A 23,563-nucleotide genomic window follows, 5' to 3' on the forward strand; every position below is an offset into this window, starting at 1 on the left:
ATACTCACCAGTATCCCATCAGTGGGGATGAGTGGAAGCTAGAACCCAGTCTGTGCACGGGTTAACAAGCCGTGTGCCCTGGAACGAGGAATGTGCCCTGAAGAAAGAGCTGTGTTTTCCTTCTCACCAAGCAGCTTGGACTGACAGAGCCTTCTATCTAGGCTCTAGCCTTCAAGGGAGTCTCCTTTTTCAATTCCCCACAATGGTGCCCTGTAATTAGGGGACCATAACAATTATTCAAACAGGCAGAGTTCTGAGGGAGAAAAGAAACACTACGAATAGTTACTCCAACTCAGACACACAACAGAAGTGCCCCAGGCAATCCAGAACATTTGTCACTTTACCTGTAAGAGGCCGGGTGGAACTGAGGCTACTGCTTCTCTCTGAACTGGAGAAACGAGAGTCAGTCTGTTAGTCATTATCCTACATGGCTGGGTATATTCCTGTCCAGGTTCGGAAGCTGAAGATATTAACTAATGTTAATAATTCTGAAACACATAATTATGGTTAAAAATAATTTGAAAACCAGATTTGAAATTATTACTTTTTCCTTCTGAAAGTATTTAAAAATATCAGTACATTCTCAGTCACTCATAAATCTTATGCTTAATTTCCTCTTTTGCTTAATCAAGTTTCATGTGTCTTAAATTATGTTTAATTTTGGTTCAAAATAGATTTTATTCACTTTCTGCCTAAAGATATTTTTCTCAAATGTTTGTTTCATGCTGAATTAGAAAGCATTGAGAAAAGGCAAGCAACTTAGAAGTAGAAGAAAAGGCATCAGAAAATGGATAAAATTCATTAAAATGATAACAGAAGACCCCAGTCTTCAACCTATCTATTCATTTAACACATTTTACATTAAGGTGCTAATGGAAGCCAAAAGCCTCCAGTGCTCCTGTGAGCCACCACTGAGTGTGCATTAAGACCCACTTTATGGTGGTCCCAGGATGTGCTAAACCTGGTGAGGAACAGAGATGCAAAAACACTGTCTTTGTCCTATAAGAGTTTAAGGTATAACTTGGGAGGAAAGATAAATGAGTTAGAGAAATATGACTTTTATGGGAAATCCAAGATTACATAGCACAAAAGATAAATATGAGAGCTGAAAGAGATATGATATTGAGAGGAGAAGACACATACTTAGTGCTTAAAAGAAGTTAAGTATGAGTCTGGTCTAGAATAGACATGTATTGATTTTATTTTTTTTTAACTTTTTGTATTCTTTTTATTGAGGTATAGTCGGTTTACAATGTTGTGTAGACATGTATTGTTGGCCGGCCCACTCCAGGCACGAGAGAAAATGAACCCAAGAACAGAGATGGTTAAAGATTCCAAACTAGCCACAGAAATGATCTCGCTGTCTGTGATGGGGTATGGATGATAACTTCCTAAGACAATCCTAGTAATGAAAGTTGAGTAGTAATTAAGGAAGGAAAATCAGAAATACTTTCTTCCAGAATTTGTGCGTTTCTAAGGGAGTTTCAAAATGGTCCTAATCCTGGAGTTAAGAACATCCCATAAATTTCCAGTTTGAGTTCCCTTGAGCCCTCAAGAGAAATTAATCACAGTTTCTTAGTCTGTGATGATGAAGTGAAATTAGCAGTGTCCACCTGGACAAGACTGGTAACTGGTGCTAGTGGTATGTGCTTACTAAATTTTAATAAATTCTGAGTGAGTAGGTAGTAATGATCACAACTGACTTTCATTTTTACAAAGATTTATCTTCCTGACTGCAATTGAATTCTTTCCCTAAAACTGAGTTATATCTCCTCAAACCATCTTACCCTCTGAAATTCCTAACATGTTGTTAATAACATAAATCACCTTATTTCCCCCATATATCAGAATCTTTCCAGTTATCCCCTCAAAACAGTCACTGAGTCCAAGAGTAGACCCTAGTGTCCACTATTGATTACTCCCAAGATTCCCCAGACCCCATCATTTTCTGTCCATGCTTGTGCTGTTTTAATTGTGCCTGTTTTCCTATTGTCAGCTATAAACTATCTATATTCTTTATGTTAGCCCATTTGGGGTACAGCCTAGATGCTTATCTTCCTAAAAGTGCCTTCACTATATCTCTTCCTGCCCCTCCATTCTTCAGTGGCTCCCCAAAGTGGCCTCGAGAAGGAATAGACTTCGTGTGGATGAAGAGAGCTGTAAAGTAGAACCCAATACCTTTCTGTCCGGCCTGATATTTTACATTTTGGAATCTTATATTTTAGATTTTTGTTTGTTTGTTTCTACACATATAGAATTTTTTTAAAAAGTCTAATTTTCTTGATTTACATTTTTCTAAGTAGCATCATGTTACCTATTTCTTGTCCTTGCAATGGGAAACTGATGATTACAGGTGTTCATTTCTTTTTTTTACTGTATTTGTCATTTTGGTTTCATACTTTGAACTTTAATGTTATTTGTCTGTATTGAATATACCTAAAAGCCATTTACTAGAAAAACAAAATGTAATTATTAAATGCAGTTAGAATATTTCAATGTATAGCCAAACCGAAACAAATCCAAACAAGAAGGTCCATTGTATTTGCCCGTAATATGTGGTGATATTCTTTCTTTACTTTTTCATTTCCTTTAAAAAGGAAATACATAAACAATAGTAGTTTTATGAGATAATTTACTTCAACTCTTAATGAGCCATGGTAACTTTGCTTCTCTCTTCTAATTCTGTAGAGCTCAAGAGATAAATCTGTCAGGATTATCAAGCCCATCCTTAATAGTTCAAGAATTGGACCAGATTCTAGCTATAAAGTCTTTTTTGTTTCTATGATTCTGTGACTCTGTAATCTATAACAACTATATTAGCCATCACTGAGTTGACACTGACTGTATAGCAGACACTGTTCTCATGTGCTTGACACAAATTATAGCTCATTCTTAAAAATAATCTCATAACTTATCCCCATCTTACAGATGTGATAATACTTGGAAAAATTAAGTAACATGGCCTTGGGTACATTACGGAGAGTTAAAACTGAAATTTTTCTAACTCCTATAAAATCAAATAGACTTGATTATCTCTTTCCATAAATCTAAATAGTCTTATAGTTTAAATATTTGGAAAAATCAACATTTCACGAAGTTCAAACTGGAAACGTTTTCTTGTGGGGCTACTGTAAGGAGACTTTTCATTTTAGGTGGGATATATGTCATCTACACATGCTGTGATTTTCATCTACATTATTGTGACAATGTAAAGTCTTTAAAAAGCTGTCTATTCTCAATAGCTTGCTTGCAGTATTGTAATTCCTTGCTTTAATCATGAGATAAGATTTCTTAGTCATCAAATAAAAAAGCATGGGTGGCAACCTAAAATCTCTTTTTGTTTTAAAGACTAGCCAAATAAAGTGTCTTTGGTTAACCTGTGTCCTTAGTGGCACACCTCGGACCCTTTACTCATGCTTTTTCAGGTCATATTTCTTTTTCATACGCCACGCTTCTAGCTAAAGAAAAAAAAAAACTTGTCTGTCTAGACCTCTTTCAGCATAAACTCCATTAAATACCAAACTGTTACAGCTTATACCCTCTTTTTCTTCATGTTTGTCTGTTTCTTGATTGAAATGTTAAACATGTAAAACACCCTCTTATGTCTAAGAGCTTTTATGTGATGTTTGTAATCAGAATGCCCAAGGACTTTCTACAGAAGCTTAGTAGTCCTGTGACTTTTTTGATTCCAGGTTTTCCTATCCAAACTAGAATTGTTGGATTTCCCTACAAGAGTTAGCAGAGAGTCATTGTGTCAAATTTCACAAAGGAAATTGACTTCATACATAAACTTACTGTGGAATTTCTTCTGTTTTCCTAACGCATCGATTAGAAAAGCCATTGCCACTGTGACTGCCTGTTTTCCCTGCAACAAGCAGAAATGGGAGGGAATGGAGGATGGAGTCAGTAAGTCTGGATCATGAGGAAGAGGCTGGGAGCATGAGATAGGCCTGCTAGAGCTTCCGAGGTAAACAGATTCAGCATGGTGAGAAGAAGGACAAAGGATGGTGAGAGAAAGTGTATGGGGGCTCAGTGTATTAATTTACTTAGTAATTCATTCAAAAACGTTCTTTTAAGACCTCCCATTCTTTTAAGTGCCCAGCCCTCGGCTAAAGTGTAGAGAATAAATAATGAGTGTGGAGGGGGCCAGAACAGGTGTCTGGAGCTAAGGTAGGAGATGATACAGCAGTCCACATGTCGCTTGGACTACAGCATGGGAAGCAGAGTTGGAGAGATACTGTGTTGAAAGTGAAGACTTGGCTCTTCCTAAAGGTGCAGGCTCCAGCAACATTAAGAAAGCAGAAGCCAAGGGCAATGAGAGAGATTTTCTGCTCCCTTCTAGCAAGTAAAATGGGGGCCAGAAGGTATTGTGAGGTCTGCTTCTATGCACAGAAGTGGTGAAGCTGTGTCCAGTTCTCAAGAAACTGAGGGAACCTTGAGATGATTAGATCCCCGTAAAACTCGGGTCTTTTTGCTTCGGCCCTCACTGGTACAGCCACCCACTTGCCAGGCCGTCCACTGTCCCCAGGCGCTTTTGGTGTTGGCCCTTAGCCCTGCTGCAGAGCTGCTTTGAGGAGATGGACCTCATCTAAGCTGGACTCAGAATCCGCATCGTTCTTTAGAGATAAGCCCTGAAAGAGAGTGAGAACAGAGCGAAGACACTCATCCAGTTTTGAGGAGCTGATAAATATTTCAAGTTAAACAGTGAAAGTTGCTGTTTTTTATTGTTGTTGGCATGACCATTTAGCAAGTCCCCCCAAAAATCTAATTATAGTCTCACAGAATCATCTTTGTATTGGTTTAGAAAGATTCCTCAGGCAGCTCCTAGGAATAGACATTTGTATGAGTAGTGTAGGCTTTAGAATTTGTTTTTAGAGTTCCGGAAGTGGTTACAAGCCTTTTTTTTTTTTTTTTTTTTGATCTCACAACAGTTACTAAATTGAAGAAGACATCAGTGTATTTCAATAAGTAAATCTCACCTTATTTAATCATTAACATAAATAGAGATTTATTTTATGCAGTTGTGGGGTTTTTTGGCATAGAAATTTTAAAAATAAACTAGAAGTCGAACTCCAACACTAAAATGTTAATAGTTAATGAAGCCACAGGGGGCCACACCCTAAAGAAAATGGTAGTATCACATAATTTTTTTAATTTAAGAAATTTCACTTAAGTATAGGAAAGGTTAAATAGTTCCTTGTGTAAAAGTTGTTCTTTGGATATAATGGAGTAATGCTGAAATTTATATATATTTAATGCTGCAATCAATTTCATTATTATCTTTTAACTTGAATAACGCAAAATGTAAACTGGTAGAGTTTGTTTTCTGTGCTAACTGCCAGAATTGTGGTGCAGAATATTATGATTTATAACAAATCCAGAAAAGAACAAAATGTATTATTTAACCAAAATTAAAAATTAAAATAGACATTAACATATTATTTTAGTGAAAAGCAAATCTAAAAGCACTTACCTTTAGACTTTTTTGTCAATTAGTGGCAAAATACTGTCACATCCGCTTAACATCAAAGGTCTGTGAAAAAGCCAACAGTCTATGATTTTAAATACTTTTAAATTATCTCTGTACAAGTTTGCTAAGGCGACCATAGCAAAGTACCGCAGACTGGGTGGCTCACACGGCAGGCGTTTATTTTCTCCCAGTTCTGAAGGATGGAAGTCCGAGGTCACCATGTCGGCAGGGTTGATTTCTTCCAGAACCTGTCTCCTTGGCTTGCAGATAGCTGCCTTCTCTTGAGTGTTCATGTGGTCTTTTCTCTCTGTGCGCATGTCCCTGCTGTCTCTGTGTGTGTCCAAATTACCTTTTCTTATAAGAACACCAGCTAGACTGGATTAGGGCCCCATATAAGGGAGCTGTTTTAACTTAACCATAACTTTAAAAGCCCTGTCTCCAAATGCAACCATATTCTGAGATACTGGGGTTTAGGGCTTCAACACATGAATTTTGGGGGGATACAAGTCGGCCCATAAGAGCTTGGGAGAGTTTGAAGGGTTCTTGGGTGGAGGATGCCAACAAACTGTTTATTTTCACTGAAGTCACCATAAGTCACCAGTTGGATTTCAAAGACTTAAGGGAAAAAAATTAAATACAGTGTTAATTAGGCCAGAGTTGTATGGCCCAGTTAGTTTAGCCCTATCCCTGAAAATGACACAGTCTAACTATAGATGTGCTGGATTACAAAATGACAGAGAAGAGCATGTGAGTGGATCAACTCCAATTGTCCTTACTAATCAGCTTAGCTTGGTAGGACCTGTTTCTACTTTTGCTCTTCTCTCCATCCTGTTCTGTATTTGGGAATCTACTAGAAATCACAAGTGGCTTAAGTTTAAGGGACACTGAGAGCAGCAGAGGAATTCATAGTCTTACTCTGAGTCTTACTACTGCATTCTGTGGCTTGTCTGAATCTCAGCTGGTCATCTCCATCCAGGCTGGGAGTTACACTTGGGTCCCCACCTACAGGTTTTCAAGTTTACTCTTGTCAGATTCCACTGGATGAGAGCTCTCATGAGGATGTTTCCTGGACCGGAAATAGCTTCCAAAGTAACAGTTCCCCAGATCACAGGTATTTGAGAAACGCAAGAAAAGATTTTACTTAGATACATTTTGGACAAAGGGGTTTGCAACGAGCAGCCATTGATTTGAAGAAGTCCTTTAGATTCCCTCTTGAAATTGTCCTCTTATCTCTTGCGTGCCAAGCATTTAAAATGAAGAGACAAACCTCTTTTCTTTTCAGACATCATAATGTACTCGCTCCCTCCCCTCCTGTTACCTACTTTTCATAAAATTGAAATCTCCTAAAATCTAACCCCTGCTTTCCTTTCTTCTCTTGAAATGGCTGTCAGAGCAGTGACATGCTTCAGTGGGTGGGTAGAAAGAAGCCAGAGGAACGTCTACATGGTAAGTGTGTGTCTGTATAGATAAGAGAAGAAAGAAGACAAACTTACATTAGACAAATCAGAAAAACGTAATGGTTAAATTATAAAGGTCTCCACAGATGAAGACTGAAAGTCTTCATAAATTTCCCAAAGCACTATGAGATAGTTAAAAAAAACAAAGAAAGAAAGAAAAGAAAAGAAACAGAAAAAAAAAAGTATGCCGAGTCAAAGATTTCACTGCCTTTTAAAAATACTTGCAGAGTTAGAAACCTTGATGATACTGGTTTTTAATGACTCTCCAATTAAATGTCTCATAAAAACCCACAGACGGCATGTTTTAACAAGATGGCCTACCATGTGTCATCTTCATCCCACCTTAAACTTGGGGCCGTCAGTCATTAGCATAGAGATCACCTTAGGGGCCCCAACCCTTACAGTCCCCCGACCTCATTTTACAGGTGATAGGACTGACTTGCCTTAGGCCATCCAGTATCCGCTTCTGTTTACAGTCCCTGTGGTCCTTCTTTGCCACAAGCAGGATGCAGGAAAGAGAAGAGTCGAAGACATTCTATTCCAAGTGCATCTCCTACAAGCACTAATACACAGATTAAAGTGTCATTCTGAGACCTCGGTGATATCCAAAGTTTTCTTATTTCAGGAGCAGCTTTGTCAAACCCTGCCCCTGTACAGCATGGATGATGGTCCCCTAAATTCTCTTTTCCTTCCAGGCAGGTGCATTTGGCTTTTTCTTCTTGTGGGGCCTCCTCAAGGTAATGACCTCCTTTCAGTTGTTCCCGCAGGCTTACAGGTGGCCATGCATAAACGTCTGAGAATGAAGCTGACATTGCTTGGGGGAGAATGCAGCGATTTTGACAAAGCACGTGTGGGGTTCGGGGCATCACTTATAATACGTCTAGTTCCCTGGCCTTTATTTGTCCTAGGAAAGAAAAAGTGATTTATTTTCCACTCTTTTTCACACCTGCCTCAACTACTTTCTTATGCTCAGATGGGTGAGAAACAATTTCTGTGATCTCTCTATTTCTAGCTAAGTCATATTAGGCAAATTCTACCAGATAACAATTAATGACACAACCGCAATATAATACCTAATATTTACTGAATGCTTACTGTGTGCCAGAGACTGTGCTAAGATTTACGTATATTGTGTCACTATTCTTACACTTACCTACTTTCCAGATGAGAAAACTGAGGTTCAGAGATGTTCTGCTCTTGGCCTCATGTTACCCAGCTCATTAACAGTAAAGCCAGGATTTGAACCCAGGAATCAGAGATCAGTATCTGACCATCAAGGGCTCTCTTTCCACGATGAATCTGACCACAGGGGTACTTTTTTCTAAGAAATAATTGCTGATAGCCAAAACAAAATCTTCTTGGGGGAAATAAATTCTAGGGGGAATGTTATTTTAGGGTTCAAATCCACAGTGTTTGATTTGTCTACAGAAGAAAAAGTGGTTATTTTATTTAAGAGGTTTAACATTTTATAAAATTGAAGCAGCTGGACCCACAGCTGTATCTCAGCCTATCCTTTGCACTTCCAGAGCATTTAATCTTAAATAATTTGCATGCGGTTGACAAACCACATCTTTCTAATTGAAAAAAATCATCCTGTATTCCAATTACAAGTGGAGGAGAGGGATTGAAGTCCACTGAAAATGAGGTTAGAATGCGGTAGTAATCAGACTCATTTTTCTTCACTGGAGAATAAGGAACTTTCTCAATATCATTTACAGGCTACATCAGGCCATGTATGAGACAATTATGTATTTCCTCTTCTATACACCAGTCTAAATATTAAGAAGAATAGAGTAAAAGTGAAGATTGGTATGAGGAGATAGAAAATCTATCTGTACCACATACTCCTCTGATTTTCAGAAATCAAGAACTGGGTAAAGAAGTCTTAGAGACTATAAATGTAAGTTCTTATTAGGGTGGATAAGCCTGTATGTTGACATTCTGATTTAGAAAGTGCATAAGATTCTCATATCTGGGGAAAAGGCAAAATGCCATTTGTAAGGTAATGTGAGGCTGTTCTTACATTTCATTTTTCTTATTCTCACCATTGAATGATGTCTATCAGTGGCCCTGTCTGTTTTTGCAGCTGTTAAACCGTTCTTCTGTCTTAAATGCTACCCAGCAAGCACAAAAGAACTCTGTAGTATGTGTGATAACAGAGTATGACCTTTAATTTATCAGAGCACATTCTGTATTTTGTTATCTGCTTGTCCCTTTTGCTCTTCATTTCTTGCTGCTGGTTTTTGATATGATACTCCTGTGTCTTTGCATTAGGAACCCAACAGCTTAGAAACACTTGGGGGAGAATTTGTAAATCACTATTCATTTCACACGGGCAGAGAGATCCAAAGTTCACAAGGTTACCTTTATTTCTACTTAATCTGATGGAACAATACCCAAAATAAAATTTTCCAATGTAACTAGCTAATAGGAACACATGCTTCTACAAATCTTTGTGTAAAGGCAGACTCTATATCTTAATGTAGTTCCACATAACAGAGGCACATGAAAGGAGAAATTCCTTAAACCAGTTACAAAACAGAAACAGACTCACAGACATAGAAAACAAACATGTTTACCAGGAGAAAGGGGGTGGGAAGGGATAAGTTGGGAGTTTGAGATTTGCAGATCCTAACTACTATATATAAAACAGCTACACAGCAAGTTTCTACTGTACAGTACAGGGGACTATATTCAATATCTTGTAGTAGCCTATAATGAAAAAGAATATGAAAAGGAATATATATGTGCATATAAATGAATCGCCATACTGTACACCTGAAATTGACACAACATTGTAAACTGACTATGCTGCAAAAACAAAGAAAGAAAGGAGAGCCTTTGATGGTTCAGATGCTGTTTCTAATTTCTTCCGCAAAGCCATTGTTGCACTCTACAGTAGGCAGCCTGTGTTCTCCCTAGTTCAGCATCACAGCAGTGTCATATGAAGGTATTGTTTAACTGGATACAAAAGCCTGCTGTTTTGCAGAAGGAGCTGGGGTGTCTTCTCACGCGTTAGTCATGAACAGGGCATTGCCCTGCTTGAGCAGTCTGTTCTTTCCAGCTGTATTGAGTTCAGTGGGCACTGACAGGACACTTGGGTGTGCCACCCTCTATTGCCATAAATTTGCACTCAGGTACTACATTTCATTTGTAGAAAATACTTTTTTTGTTTATGACATGGTGGGAGCAAAATTGGAATCCCTATAAATATAGTAGCAATAATATTCAATTAAAATTTGAAAAAGATCACTCATAATCCCTCTACCCTAACACAAATATTTTCATTTTTGCATATTGCCCTCAAATTCTTGCCAACTTGCATCATATTTTATTTAATACTTTTAACATTGTGTGTATTACATGTTTCACTTTGCATGACGTTAAGTATTTTAACCATTTTTATTCATATTTGCAATTAGTTTGAATCAAAATATATTCTGTTAGAGAATATATTTATTTTAAAAATAGATGTAGAAGTGTTGAGTTTTATGACATTAAAGAGAATAATCAACTATCCACCTTTTGGGAGTTAATATTCACCTTACAACATACTTTTATCTAGTTATTATTTCAATAAAATTTAGATTGCTTGTGATCTCAATAAAATCCTTTGGGTTTCATTGCGTCTTCTTTGACTGTTCTGATCCAGTGTCCTCTCTGAACTCCTGTGACAACTACAATTCAAATTGTGATTAATTGTGTGTGTCTACCAAGTTGTCTGTTATCTTGAACGTGCATGTAACTTTCCTTATTTTGTCCTTTGACTCCCTAGCCAAAGTATAAGCCTTGTAAGGATGGGATCCATGTGATATATTGCTGTATGCCTGACACAGTACTTTCAGAGTGCACAGTCAGTGCTTATGTATTGACATCATTGAGTCAGATTGCATTCCTAATGTCTAGCTAAGCCATAGTAAAGAAACAACTTATTCGACTATTAGAACTAGAGATGGAAGGTGAAATCTTTTGCAGATGTGAGATATGTCTAGGAAGGGTAGACCTGGATGTATGCCTTGAGCTATTGATGAGTGATATGAGAGCTAGAAAGAAAGTAAAAAAAGGAGGCAATATGAAGTTCAAGGAAAATTCACTTTAACATGTTGCAGAGTTCCATCCCTCTTCTCACAAGCCAACAAAGAGTGGTGGTCTTTGGCTCATGACAGAGACCCTCTCTCCTTTTTCCAACTTGTCTCTGAAGAGGGTCACCATCCGAAAAGCTGTGAACTTGGTGGGTCATTATGCTTGGAGCTTGTCCTGTAGGTTAGGGATAAAGACAAGGAATGCTCAGAGCATTTTATGTCTCAAGGGGGCGATGCATGCATGGCAGGGCATTGGTGTAAAAGGAAGAAAATGAAATATTGCGCTTCACTGGGTTCTTTGATCACTTTACTTAATTCTGCTTTACTATATTAATCTATAAAATAAACATGATAAAAATATCCTCCTGATGAATCCTCAAAAATTTTGAGGTTACTGATTTCCTGTGCCCAGGAGTCTAATCTCACCCCAAGCTTTGTAAGGCAGAATCTTTACAGACAAGACCGTGATATCTTCCATTATATGAGAGTACCATAAGGATTAAAAGGAAGATGTTGGGCCTTTATGACTCAGGCTGTTTGAGTCTTTGCTTTCATAACTATTCTGTGGAATAGCTTTGTTTGGAGTCAAATATACCTGGGCTCAAATGTTTCCTCCATTTATTATACACAGAACAGTACTAGTTATGTTATCTCTTTGAGCCTCAATTTTTCCATCTACAAAACAAAAGATACTTATGGTCAGGGGTCAATATAGGGACCAAATGAGATGACCTCTATAAGCAAGCAGCACAATGCATAAAATGTAAAAGTCATGCAATACACTATCTTTTAAATTTCCTGGTGGTCTTGTATTTTCATATATAGTATGTATGTATATACACATATATAATATTTAGTGGTACAGATATGGACCAGATGTAGTCCTTACTTGCAAGGTGCCCATAATCTAGAATCAATTCCATGAAACCATTTCATCACAAGTATAGGTACTGCTACGAAGTGTTGTCAGAATGCATAATGGAAGACTCTAGGCTAATGTGGTAGGGGGCACAGAGCATGCTTCTTTGAGAGACTTATAAGGTCATATTAAGAGGAGAAATAAGTTGACCAGACCCAGACGTGTGTGTGTGTGTGTGTGTGTGTGTGTGTGTGTGTGTGTGTGTGTGTGTGTTTGGAGATGGGTGGAAGTGTTGAGGAGTACACAGAGATGCAGGAAATTTGCAAGGCAAGGGGTGAATGGCATCTTCAAAGAGGATTAACTTAGTTGTAGAATTTTAAAGAAGTCCAGAGTAACTAGAATTTAAAGAGTTAAAAATAAATGGTTCAAGATGAAACTGGAGAAGTAGGCAGGAGCCGTATAGATGTATATATTTGTTATGTACATTTGATGATATAGCAAATGATATAATATACAGGACAGATGTTTACATTAGAACAGCTATATTTTTTCCCAGGCTTCTCCCTTGAAGAGTGTCAATCGTGTTCAAAATGCGCTTATTTGGAACGTTACTCGCTAAGTTAGGTGTTAACTCTGTTGTATTGTTTGCATAAGTACACATGTGGCATTTATTTGGAAGTTATGTGATAATGCTGCTTTTAACACTTGAGTAGTTTTACAAAACTATGTTAAATGTTCACTTTGCTTTATGGCCTAGCCTAGCCAAATGCCGTGTCCTCATTTAAAAGCAAAAAGTCAAAAAAAAAACAACAACAAAGTTTCCTAATCTTCTCTGGAAGTATCTATAGCTTTTTAGAACCTTTTGTGTTTCCTTTCCCAATGTTAAAAATGCAGGAAACAAGAAGCCTTCAGTAGAAGCGAGTATCTTTGTTTTTACTTTCATATTGTTCTGCACAAATGTGGGGTTCATAGCTTTGCTTTTCCTTACTGTTTTCCAAGTGTATTTCTATGTCATATCAAAAAATGCCACTTTTATTTCCGAGGAGACATTAAACATCGGGGAGAAGATCTATGAAAATGAGAGGAGAAAAACTGTGTGTTAGCAAAGTTCATATAGCTTGTCTCCACTGACCCATAGTCATGAAAATATGATCACAATTTTATTTCCCTTTGTTTTCTGAGTCCCGCCGTGAAATTTAGTGCAGGTCAAGGATTTGCGTTTTATTACTCCTTGCAGCTTACCTTGATTCTTTGAAATTACCCTTGTTTCCTTGAAGTCTTCTGGTTATACAAAATTAACATACTGTCGTGTGACCAAATATTATTGGTTAGGTGGGAAAGCGAAACTATCTGCAATTCAATCAAAATTAAGGATGTTACACTCCTAACTCTAAATGATCAGATTTTCCATTTTTTTTCTTCACCCCTGGAAGCTTGTTTGATGTATCCATTACGTTTAGTACTTTACACTGAAATAGCCACACCAATTAGAGTTTGAACCTGTCATTTGGTAGTAGGGTTACTATTATGGGGCCTGCCTGTTGTCAAAAATGCTGAATCCTAAAACTAACATAATATTATATGTCAATTACATTTCAGTTGGAAAATTTGTTAATTAAAATTATTGAATCCTTCAACAACTCAAAGAAAAATGAACCAAATTTTACATATTGTTTTACTGATTGAAAAGTACTTCAACAGAGACATGCATGTTGCAGGTGACATGTTCAGTAAAGGTACCAAGAGGTTTAACCCACATAAAATTAACTGGAGGAAAAAGAAGGGAAATCAAAAGGAAAACCTCATTCTGCTTTTATTAGGGAAAGGAAGTATGCGACTAAATCATTATTCAATGAGAATCTCTGCCAAAATAAACCTAGTTATGTCCTCAGTAGATTGCTGTAGTTGATTTCCATACTTTTTAAAAAGTTGAAATTCTACTTGGACCCTTTTTGTAATTCCAAAATTAATAGGTCTTTTACACATGGGTTATTATTGCTTTATCCTTATCTCTGATTTAGAATACTTGCAGATGAAAATAGCTTCTCCTTTCATTTGATTTGAATTTTCAGGTACATTTTCCTTGTTTTTAATCTCTTCAGTCAGTATAAGCCTGCATCCTTTGACCATCCACAGAAAATCCGTGTAATGTTTCTGCATCCCAGCATGCTTGGTATTAGATCCCAAAACTTTCCAAAGGAAAGAAAAGGCCATCAGAAATTACAACTATCTTTGACCTTTCCCAATCAGATAGGTTGCTTTATGTCCTTTCTTCCGCATGCAAACTTTAGATACATGTCGAACTATGGACAGGATTAAATAAATGAACACAATCATGCAGAGTTACTGGATATGTGGTAAGTAATGTATCACCATGAACTTATAAAGGAATGAAATGCAATTTGAGCAATTTCTTAAAGTAACATACCCCAATTATGACTTTCCATATGTAGTCTGTCAATGAAAATCATGAGGTAGAGGCAAAATGTGGGCTTATTCCTGGTGAATTAAACAATCTGAACTATTTTATACCCAATAGTAGGAGGGGTTTGGGAATCATCTGTTAGAAAGACATTGTCACTGTATTCTATTTAACTATGTCTTCGTTTGTTGACAATGGACTTACATATAGTTTTATCACAAGAGAAATCATTAGTTTTTATTCTAGTAGAAGAACAAGTAATTTGGGGAATAAAGTCAGCATATTTTGAAGTAAACACCTCCTGATTTTCTAGCCATTAACACCAAGAATAAAGTCTGTCCTTGGATTTCAAAATCAAATCTTTCAGTTAAAAAAAAATTGCTCTCAACTATAGCACATCTGACATTCATAAGTTACAGGATTGTATGATCCTGCTTGTATGACTACTTTTTTTTTAATAGAGTTACTGGGGATTGAACCCAGGACCTCATGCAGGCTAAGCAAGCACTCGAACACTGAGCTGTACGCTACCTTTCTTGAAAACTTTTATGTCTTTTATACCTGTCTCTGCTGCCTGTTCTTTCCATCAGCTCTTTTTTATTCATTGGGAATACAGTGTTTATGTTCTTTTTTTTAAACTGAGTCTCATCAAGAATCTTTAGAAGCTATTGTTTACTTAAATCATGCCATGTCAATCATATTAATTGTTCTGTGAGTGCCAGTCAAAGGCATGAGGGTACATTGTATGTATGTATGTATGTATGTATGTATGTATGTGGATATATATGCAATTTTATGTTTTTATGTGCTCTTTTCAAAACCATTCAGAAAGAGTATATCAAGTCTTCAATTTTCTCCACCTGTATTCGTTAAGACTTTTGTCTCTATGTTCCCTGCTATTAATATCTATGATTATCTACTTTGTGGCATGGGGCAGTAATTATTAAACAAATAATGAACTGATTGTATGAATGTTCAAACCAGTGATAATTAGTAAACACATAAAATTATAATTGAAATATGTGCTGTTTCCTTTGGAAAGTACAAAGAAAAGCTTAGCTACATGTGATCTGTCCTCTGGGCATAAGTATTTGCTTTCTTGTGAATGTTGTTAGGCTGTGGAGATGAGATAGTGGTGCTACGGAAGCTATCAGAATTAAAAATAAGATTTCTTTTCCTACTTCATTCTACAGATATTTCATAGCAGGTCCTAGGACAGGTATTGTGTAAGCGCTGAGAATACAGCAATAAACACTAATGCATAATACCTGACCTCATGGCACTTCAGAGTTCAGACAGAAAATACTTATTGAATATGCAGTTCCAACGTTGGTGCTTGTTTCTAATGGACATGTATCAGGTGCTAGAAAAGCATGTAACCAGGTGTCCTAATCCAGCTTGAGGACATCAGGGAGGACCTCCTGTGGAAATGTTCCCACCAAGAAGATTCCATTACTGAGTCATGTTTAACTAAGGAAAGATGAGGATGGGATGGGAGTGAGGAAAAGTCTTTCAGATAGTGGAGAGTACATCCAAAGGGACAAGGAGAACTTTAGAGGAATTGAAAGAAGACTCATGAGGATGGAAAGAGAACAGCAAGGCAGTGACAGCTGTGAGATGGGGCAGGGGAGGTAGGAAGGGACCGGTCATGGAAGTTCTCATAAGCCTCATCAGCTTGCCTGAGATTTTATCCTAAAGGCAATAGGAGGGTTGTATTAGACAAGTGGCATGGTTAGATACTGGCTGACATGTGGAGAATGGGTGGGGTTGACTGCGGAGAGGATGCAGAGAGGTCTGTTAATATACTGTCGTTGTAATTGGGCGAGAGGTGCCTTGCAGCCCAGATCTGGGTGGTGTTTGAGGGAATAATGACTCATTTCTGATGGTGGGAATGCTCTAGCATGAGAAGCAGCCCAAGGAGCCATGTAATTATAAAGTCGTCAGGAGGGTTATCACAGTGTGAACTGATATGAGTGCTAGTCAACAAAGAAGTCCATAGAGCAAACAGTGTGTGTTTTTTAAAATATTTTAGGTTTGCTTATCAAAGTATGTACATAAATATGTTCATTTCATAAATCAGGTATAAGCCAAAAACACATATTCATCAATAATCACAGTGGTCTAAGATAACCAATTGAATTTTAGTCTATTTTTCCAAATATACATGTATACAAGCACACAAAAAGAGAACATAAATTGTACACACTTCTTGAAAATGAAGATAAGCTTGAAAATTAAGCAATTTATCCTTTTTTAAAAGTTGCCAAATATATTCACGCAGGATAAAATATTATTTTATAACATTTTAATACTTTCATAATACAGAAAAATACATATCAATGTTTTTATTAAACTTTATATTTGGTTCCACTTTGATATTTACAATTTCAATTAGATACTAATAATATGAAATATTTTCGGTGATATAAAACTTCAGAAGTCAAGTTGATGAAGTCTAAGTAACAGTTCTTTTCTAGTTATCTAAAAGTACATGACAAATATTCTGGTGGGTTTCTTGTGGTAAGTATAGTGTGTAATAAGGCTAGCGTGAGAAAACACTTACCAATTATCCTAAATCTGAGAAAAAATTTATATGTTTTGTCTTCCCTAGCAAAATGCTCTAGTCTTTTTTTTGTGGACAGTACATTTCTTTCACCTCTGTGTCCTTATCTGACCTATTGCCAAAATGTCTTAGCTCAAAATCACATGTTAATTTTCATAGACTAGAAAAACTTCTTGCAATATACACGGTTGAGCACTGAGATGGCATCCTGGATTCTTCCTGAGTGCTTTATAGATCAAGAAAACACTCATCTATTTGCAAGCATTATTCAAGGTCAATTTAAATTATGTTTCTATCAGATAACTCTTTGTTCAAAGAATCAAGGCTTCCACTTAATTTAGTGCTATGAATAGGGACCGCACTTTGTGGCTTATATTTGTTCCTTAAGCTCTCATGCCTTCTTTAGAATAGTCTAATGAAAAGCAAATATTTGAGTATATAATTTTTTTCAAATGTTATACACATCAATATGTTAAGCTTTAAATGAAGCCGAAGGACACGCAAATAAAGTCACTTTTGTCAAAGCCTTTTCCTATAATAACATATTTGGATGATGCAAGATGTGTTCCCTTGTGATGTCCAAGTGATTGATAAACCAATTTGTGTGGAATATACAAGAACTATTCAGACTTTGTGGTTTCCGTAAATGAGATGAATAAGGATTTCTCTTTTCTGAATAGGACATCACGTATACTAGGTCTATTTTAGATGCTTCAGTGTGCCAAAGACGGTATGAAGTTTGGTGTTCATAAATTACTAATCTGGAATAAGAGGTTGAATGTATTTTGAAAACTTAAACCTGTTTCACCTGAACATGTTTAACTAGTTAATAGGAAACACCAAAAAAGACAAAACCCTGAGATCAATGGTCATTTTTTTGGTAAAGCTATTATATGCTGTTTAAATTGGTTGTTCGGGTCTGTCTATAACATAAGTTTTAATAACCTAGCTCAAATGCAGATTTCTAATTTTCAATTAACATAGGAATAATTTTGTTTGCTAAAATAAAATAAATTGAATGAATGACAAGTCTGAGACATGAAATGTTCTAGGTAGAACTTTTTAAAATTTCCAAATTTCAAAAAATCATGTGGCAACTGTATAGCTCAAGCTTTAAGTATTAACTTTTAACCTTTGACCTTACAGATTTTAACCAATGAAATGTCTCTTTAAACTTTAAAGGAAACAATGATAACGAGCGCCTGGCGATTGCTAGACAGCGAATTCCATATCGACTTGGTCGAGTAGTTGATGAATGGCTACTCGACAAAGGTAAAAAACATTGATTAAAACTTCAAATAAAAAAATAATTTGAACATAACCAAGTAGTACTTCATTGTAACACTAATAAACATAAAAAATAAATTTTCCGTAAAACTAAATTAAAATCAAATTTAAAATAGTAAAATGTAGATAGCAATATTTGCATTCCTTGTATAATAATTTCTATACATTTTTAGACGTACCAGCTGTTTAATAATCTTACCCTGTTAACTTAAGGTTAAAGGGACTGTTAAATATAATCCACTAACTCAATCTATGAAGGTACTCACAAGCAAGCATTAACCCAAAATGATAAATCATTCATAGATTATATGACATGTTCCAGCCTCTAAATTATTAACTAAAATATATGTAGTTCTGATATCTTTATTATGGTCCTGAGCAAAAAAACAAAAACAAAAACAAAAAACTCTTGGTTTAAACTCTAGGCATCTTAAATAGTGGGCAATATGGATTGCCAGTCAAAATGAAGTCCCTTTAACGTTTGCAACCTTCTAAGAGCATTTGGGAACAAGCCCTAATTAAAACTGAACTTAAAGTCGTGTGCATGCTTTTTATGAGCAGAGGGCAATCTGCTAAAACTGGATACTCAATTTGATGATATTGGTACTGTTGCTGAGGATTGCTATTTGATGGAAATGTGTCATAATCTCTCCATCGGTTTGTGTATCATTCCTGAAGCCGCTTTTTACATCTGAAGCTATTTTGTTTTTTCATTTTGTTTTAACAGACTTGCTGAAAGCCAATCAGAAAAATATTTTTTGATTTTTTTTTTGTCTCTGACACGCTTAGCGTAAACTATGCGTTTCTTTTCAGTGTAATTATCAGAAAAATAGAATAATTCAAATAACAGTGGACTATTGCCTTCAGAAAATAAACATTTCTAAAGAAGAGCATATAGATACATGTGGCCATTATGTGCACTATGAAATTTTTACTATAAATTTAAAATCAGATTTCAGCTGCTATAGCTTAGTTTCTGTCAGTGGTAATTGTAGAATGACAAATACTTGAAATGTTAGACTTCTCACATTTTTTTTAATTTAAATGTTTAGACTTGAGAGACTAATAGCATAAGCTCTTGAGGTAAAAGGGGAAAGGGATCCACTAAAAATTTATTTATAATACATATCTTTGATTGGTCTTTTAGCAAAAGCACTACATTTAAAATAAGTTGAGAATTTACAAGTATTTGCCAATGATTGTGCATTTCATGGACACCTCATTTATAAGCAATGAATTATGAGTCAAATGCCTCTCTTATAGTTTATTGCTCTCATTATCCACCCCATGAAAGATCTGTTTTATCATCCTTTGTAGAATGTAGAGTTCACAATCAACATTTTTGCATGTATGTAATATTATTTTTACAGGGCGTCAGCTCACAATCTTCAATAGCCAAGCAACCATAATAATTGGCGGGAAAGAGCAGGGCCAGCCCTTCCAGGGGCAGCTCTCTGGGCTTTACTACAATGGCTTGAAAGTTCTGAATATGGCAGCCGAAAATGATGCCAACATCGCCATAGTGGGAAATGTGAGACTGGTTGGTGAAGTGCCTTCCTCTATGACAACTGAGTCGACAGCCACTGCCATGCAGTCAGAGATGTCCACGTCAATTATGGAGACCACCACGACCCTGGCTACTAGCACAGCCAGAAGAGGAAAGCCCCCTACAAAAGAACCCGTCAGTCAGGTGAGTACACGGGTTTCTTTTCTTCATCGTGGACTTGTGATTACGAAAGTGGATTTTTCTGCATGTGTATCTTTTCTAGAATGGTATTGTTTCTGATCTCAGGCATGATGGCTCTATTGAGACTTGCTTAATATAATGGACTCAGTTGGAAGATGAAATGTGGATATGCTGTTGGTTTGAGGTTTGTGGACTTTTATAAACTGCTTTGTGTTGGTTTGTGCGTGGCTCGCTGATAGTTTTGATTCAATAACCTTGGTCCAACCCAAGCTCAGAGGATTGTGTGCTAATTACACAGGGTTTTCAGTTTTTAGGTTAAATGAACAAGTAGATTAATGAAGTATTTGAAAGGTCTTGTTTGTTCAAGCTCAGCACTTCATTAAAATAAAATAAAAGTAAGGTTAAAAATCTTAAAAAAGGAATTGCCTACAGTACTTCTGTTGTATTTTGAAGTCTTAAAATTTTAAATTGGTAGCCAAGTATCTCTCATGGTGAATAGTAAGTCTGCTCTTTTACTGTGTATGGAAAAAAGCAGTGTTAGTTTATCTGAGGACAAAGACTCAAAATATGATACTTTAAAAATGTCTTGGACCACATATTTTATATGATGTGTGGCTAACTGCTCTCATCCAGAATTCACTTCAGTGTGCTTATTTTTCAATCTTACATCTAACATTTTTGAAAGACAGACATTTTCAATGTCACCTTTATACAACTAGGAACTATATTTATTCAATCAAGATATACTTATTGGTTGTCTACTATGTATCAGGCACTGGTCTAGGTATTGGTGTTATATCAATGAAGAAAAAGAAGAAAAAAAACTTAGAGCTTACGTTTTAAAAAGGCTTTTAGAATGCTATTGAAATGCTGTTAAATACTCTTAGATCTCTGTTGACATTTATAGCCTTTGAATATACTCTGTTGTTAAGGCTTTCAGAGTTGTGTGTTCTTCTTGGATCCAAACTGATGGTTTCCTTTAGTTTTGTTTTTAATAATTAGTGTTTCTAGTAGATGCCTTATAAAGTTTTTCCAAATATATGATTCTTACTTTTCTAGAAAACCACATTTTAAAGAACCAAGAATGACAATAATTATTTTTAAATTACTTTTATTTCAAATGTTTGAAACAGATCAAGTGTCACATTTAGAAAGAGGACAAGAATGTGAATTCTGTTCAGATCAGCTCCCTGTCTACTAATTAACATTTGTTTACCAGAGAAAGAAGAAAACAGATTCTGATTTTTACTTCCAATAGGAAGGGGTGGGAAGAACAGAATAGAGGAAGAGAAGAATGTCCTAGAGGAAGGGAGATGACCACACAATTGTAAATTTTGTAAATTCATAAATATAATATTGCATATTATACACCTATATGCATCATTTTGTTTCTTTCTTCTCTCTCCCCTTCCTTTTTTTTTTTTTTAATCTGCATTTGACCACAAAGTAAAATGAGCTGGCTATCTCACAGGGTATCCATCAGTAAATATTTATTGATCACTCTAACACGTGCCATGCACTTTTTTAAGCACTGGAGATACAATTAGGAACAACAAACAGAAAACCCTACCCTTATGAAATATACATTTGAGTAAGAATGTGTGCTTAGAGTATAATCGTTTCGTTGATTTTTCTCTATCATGTTTGGGTTTAGATGATTGTTGATAATCGCACTTAGCCCCTTAGATAAAGACTTGTGACTTTGGACAGATTTATGCATGCCCAACAGCTCTGTTTGATATTCATTTTAATATTTCACTAATGATTTGTTGCTCTGGTTATTGGTTTATGGTTTATTTAAAAATAAGCAGGTTATTAAGGCAAATCTGATACCGGAAAAATGAAACACAAGCAACTGATAGATTGTTTTCTTTAAGTAAAATAATTCAAAAGAGGACACTGGGACATTCAGAGTTGGAAATGTTCTGTGAATACAATTTAAAATAATCAGATATTTTTCTTAGTAGCCTTGTTTCGTCATTAATGAAATTACAGTTGCTTAAGTTCCTAGGTAAACCATGTGTATCCCTAAATAAGGAAAGAATTATCAGCCTTATTTTTATGCATTTTATTAATTAGTAATTGCTTTGTATTAAGAAATTATGTTTTTTAAGGAAACATGTAAAATAGCTATTTCATTTGCAAGTTAAACATCTAAAAATGAAGAAATTAAAATTTATGTATTTTATAATATTAACTAAAGGAAAACAGTTAAACTGCCCATTAATTGCCCATGAAGAGACTCTCTTTTATTATAAGCTATAACATGTTTAAAGACAGCAGCGGTTTATAGAAGTAAATGATCTAATCAGTTGGTGATTACTAGGTTCATTTGAGGAGGCATTGACTTAAATAAAAGATTACTAGGTTTATTAAAAAATAGACATTTTAAATCTTTAGATTTTTAACAGGCCAATAACAGCAATTAAATAATTTGGGTTAATAACTATGCTACAAATATTCAATTGTGGCAACAGTGTTTTAAAGTTGGACTAAGAGTTTTTAAAATTCTTTTTTATAAGGCTATGTGATTACAGGTAATAAAAAGTGCATGTACCGGGGGGGAACTACTAGGAAAGAAAGTAAATTACTCATTTTTGAGTAACAGAATAATTTGTGGTAAATTTTCTTCACCTCACAATTGATTTTTAACTTGCCCTTCAACTACAAGGAGATTACTGATTTATGTAGAATTTAAATGTTTACTAGAGTTGTCAAAGTCTTGGAAGTTTAAATATGAAAGTGATTTGTAATGCTAATTCCAAGACTAACCTTTGACCCATTTTTGCAGGTTGGATGAGGCATCTTCCATTAAACCCTATTCATAGTGGCCCCGTATCTGCCTGCTTCTATCAACTGCCTTACTAAATTGCGTAGCAGGAAGGGTCATTTTATTTTTCAAAAGCCATACTAGACTGTTTTCTCAGTCAAAGTGTATTTTCCTCAGCGATCACACAGAGCCACTTAAGCTACAATGGCAGTGTACCTTAGGGTGATTGCATGTTTTAGAACTATGGAAACAGATTTTTGGTCAAGCAGGATTAAATTGGATTCATTTCAGATAGAGGAGATGAGATTTGTTCAGCCATCCTGCAGGGCAAGTAGTAGGGGGGAAATACATTTTCAGTTTTCCCAGAGTCAAAGAATATAAAAGAGTATGCACAAAACCTCATCCCATAAGATCCTGTTTACATTCCTCTTTAAAAGTAAATATGCTTTAAAAGAAAAAAAGAAAAGAAGTTTTTCTCCCCTGAGTAATGATCAATTTAAAGACTGATATTAACATTAGAAAGACATGAGTTATGTCATGAGATACGACATATGAGATTTACCAACCCTTCTGATTAACTGGCTTTTTTAAAATTTAATTTAATTTTTTATTGTTTTTTGGCATAGAGGTAATTAGATAGGTAGATAGATAGACAGATTGATTGATTGATTTTAACAGAGGTACTGGGGATTGAACCCAGGACCTCATGCATGCCAAGCACACAATCTACCCCTGAGCTATACCCTCCCCACAAGTGGCTTTTCTTAATGTGAATATAACAGTAGTAATGATACTTTTATGTGGATGACATAAAGTTGATAAAAATTTGTTTTACTTACATTTCATATCTCAAGGGTTCCATAAGAAACCCCATCTTATGGGTTTCCATAAGACATGCTCATTCTAAAAAAGGCTAATCTCAGAAAGTGAATACTTGCGAATAATTCACAGCATAAAATTCCTTAG

The 23,563-nt window shown here is 35.8% G+C and overlaps 1 protein-coding gene across 24 annotated transcripts in view; it reads left to right on the forward strand.

Moving 5' to 3' along the window:
• The window catches only part of NRXN1 (neurexin 1), a 1,020,679-nt gene that overhangs the window by 877,288 nt on the left and 119,828 nt on the right, over window positions 1-23,563 (forward strand). For 15 of the 24 annotated variants that reach the window (XM_031466987.2, XM_064494491.1, XM_064494493.1 and 12 more), the window contains 2 exons: window positions 18,036-18,125; window positions 19,511-19,830. In XM_031466987.2, the coding sequence (XP_031322847.1) occupies window positions 18,036-18,125; window positions 19,511-19,830 (410 nt within the window). The remainder of the gene's footprint in view (window positions 1-18,035; window positions 18,126-19,510; window positions 19,831-23,563) is intronic. The other 9 variants (XM_064494496.1, XM_064494497.1, XM_064494498.1 and 6 more) reach the window with 1 other exon arrangement.

The sequence above is a fragment of the Camelus dromedarius genome, chromosome 15, assembly GCF_036321535.1.
Source record: "Camelus dromedarius isolate mCamDro1 chromosome 15, mCamDro1.pat, whole genome shotgun sequence".
Taxonomy (NCBI): Eukaryota; Metazoa; Chordata; class Mammalia; order Artiodactyla; family Camelidae; genus Camelus; species Camelus dromedarius.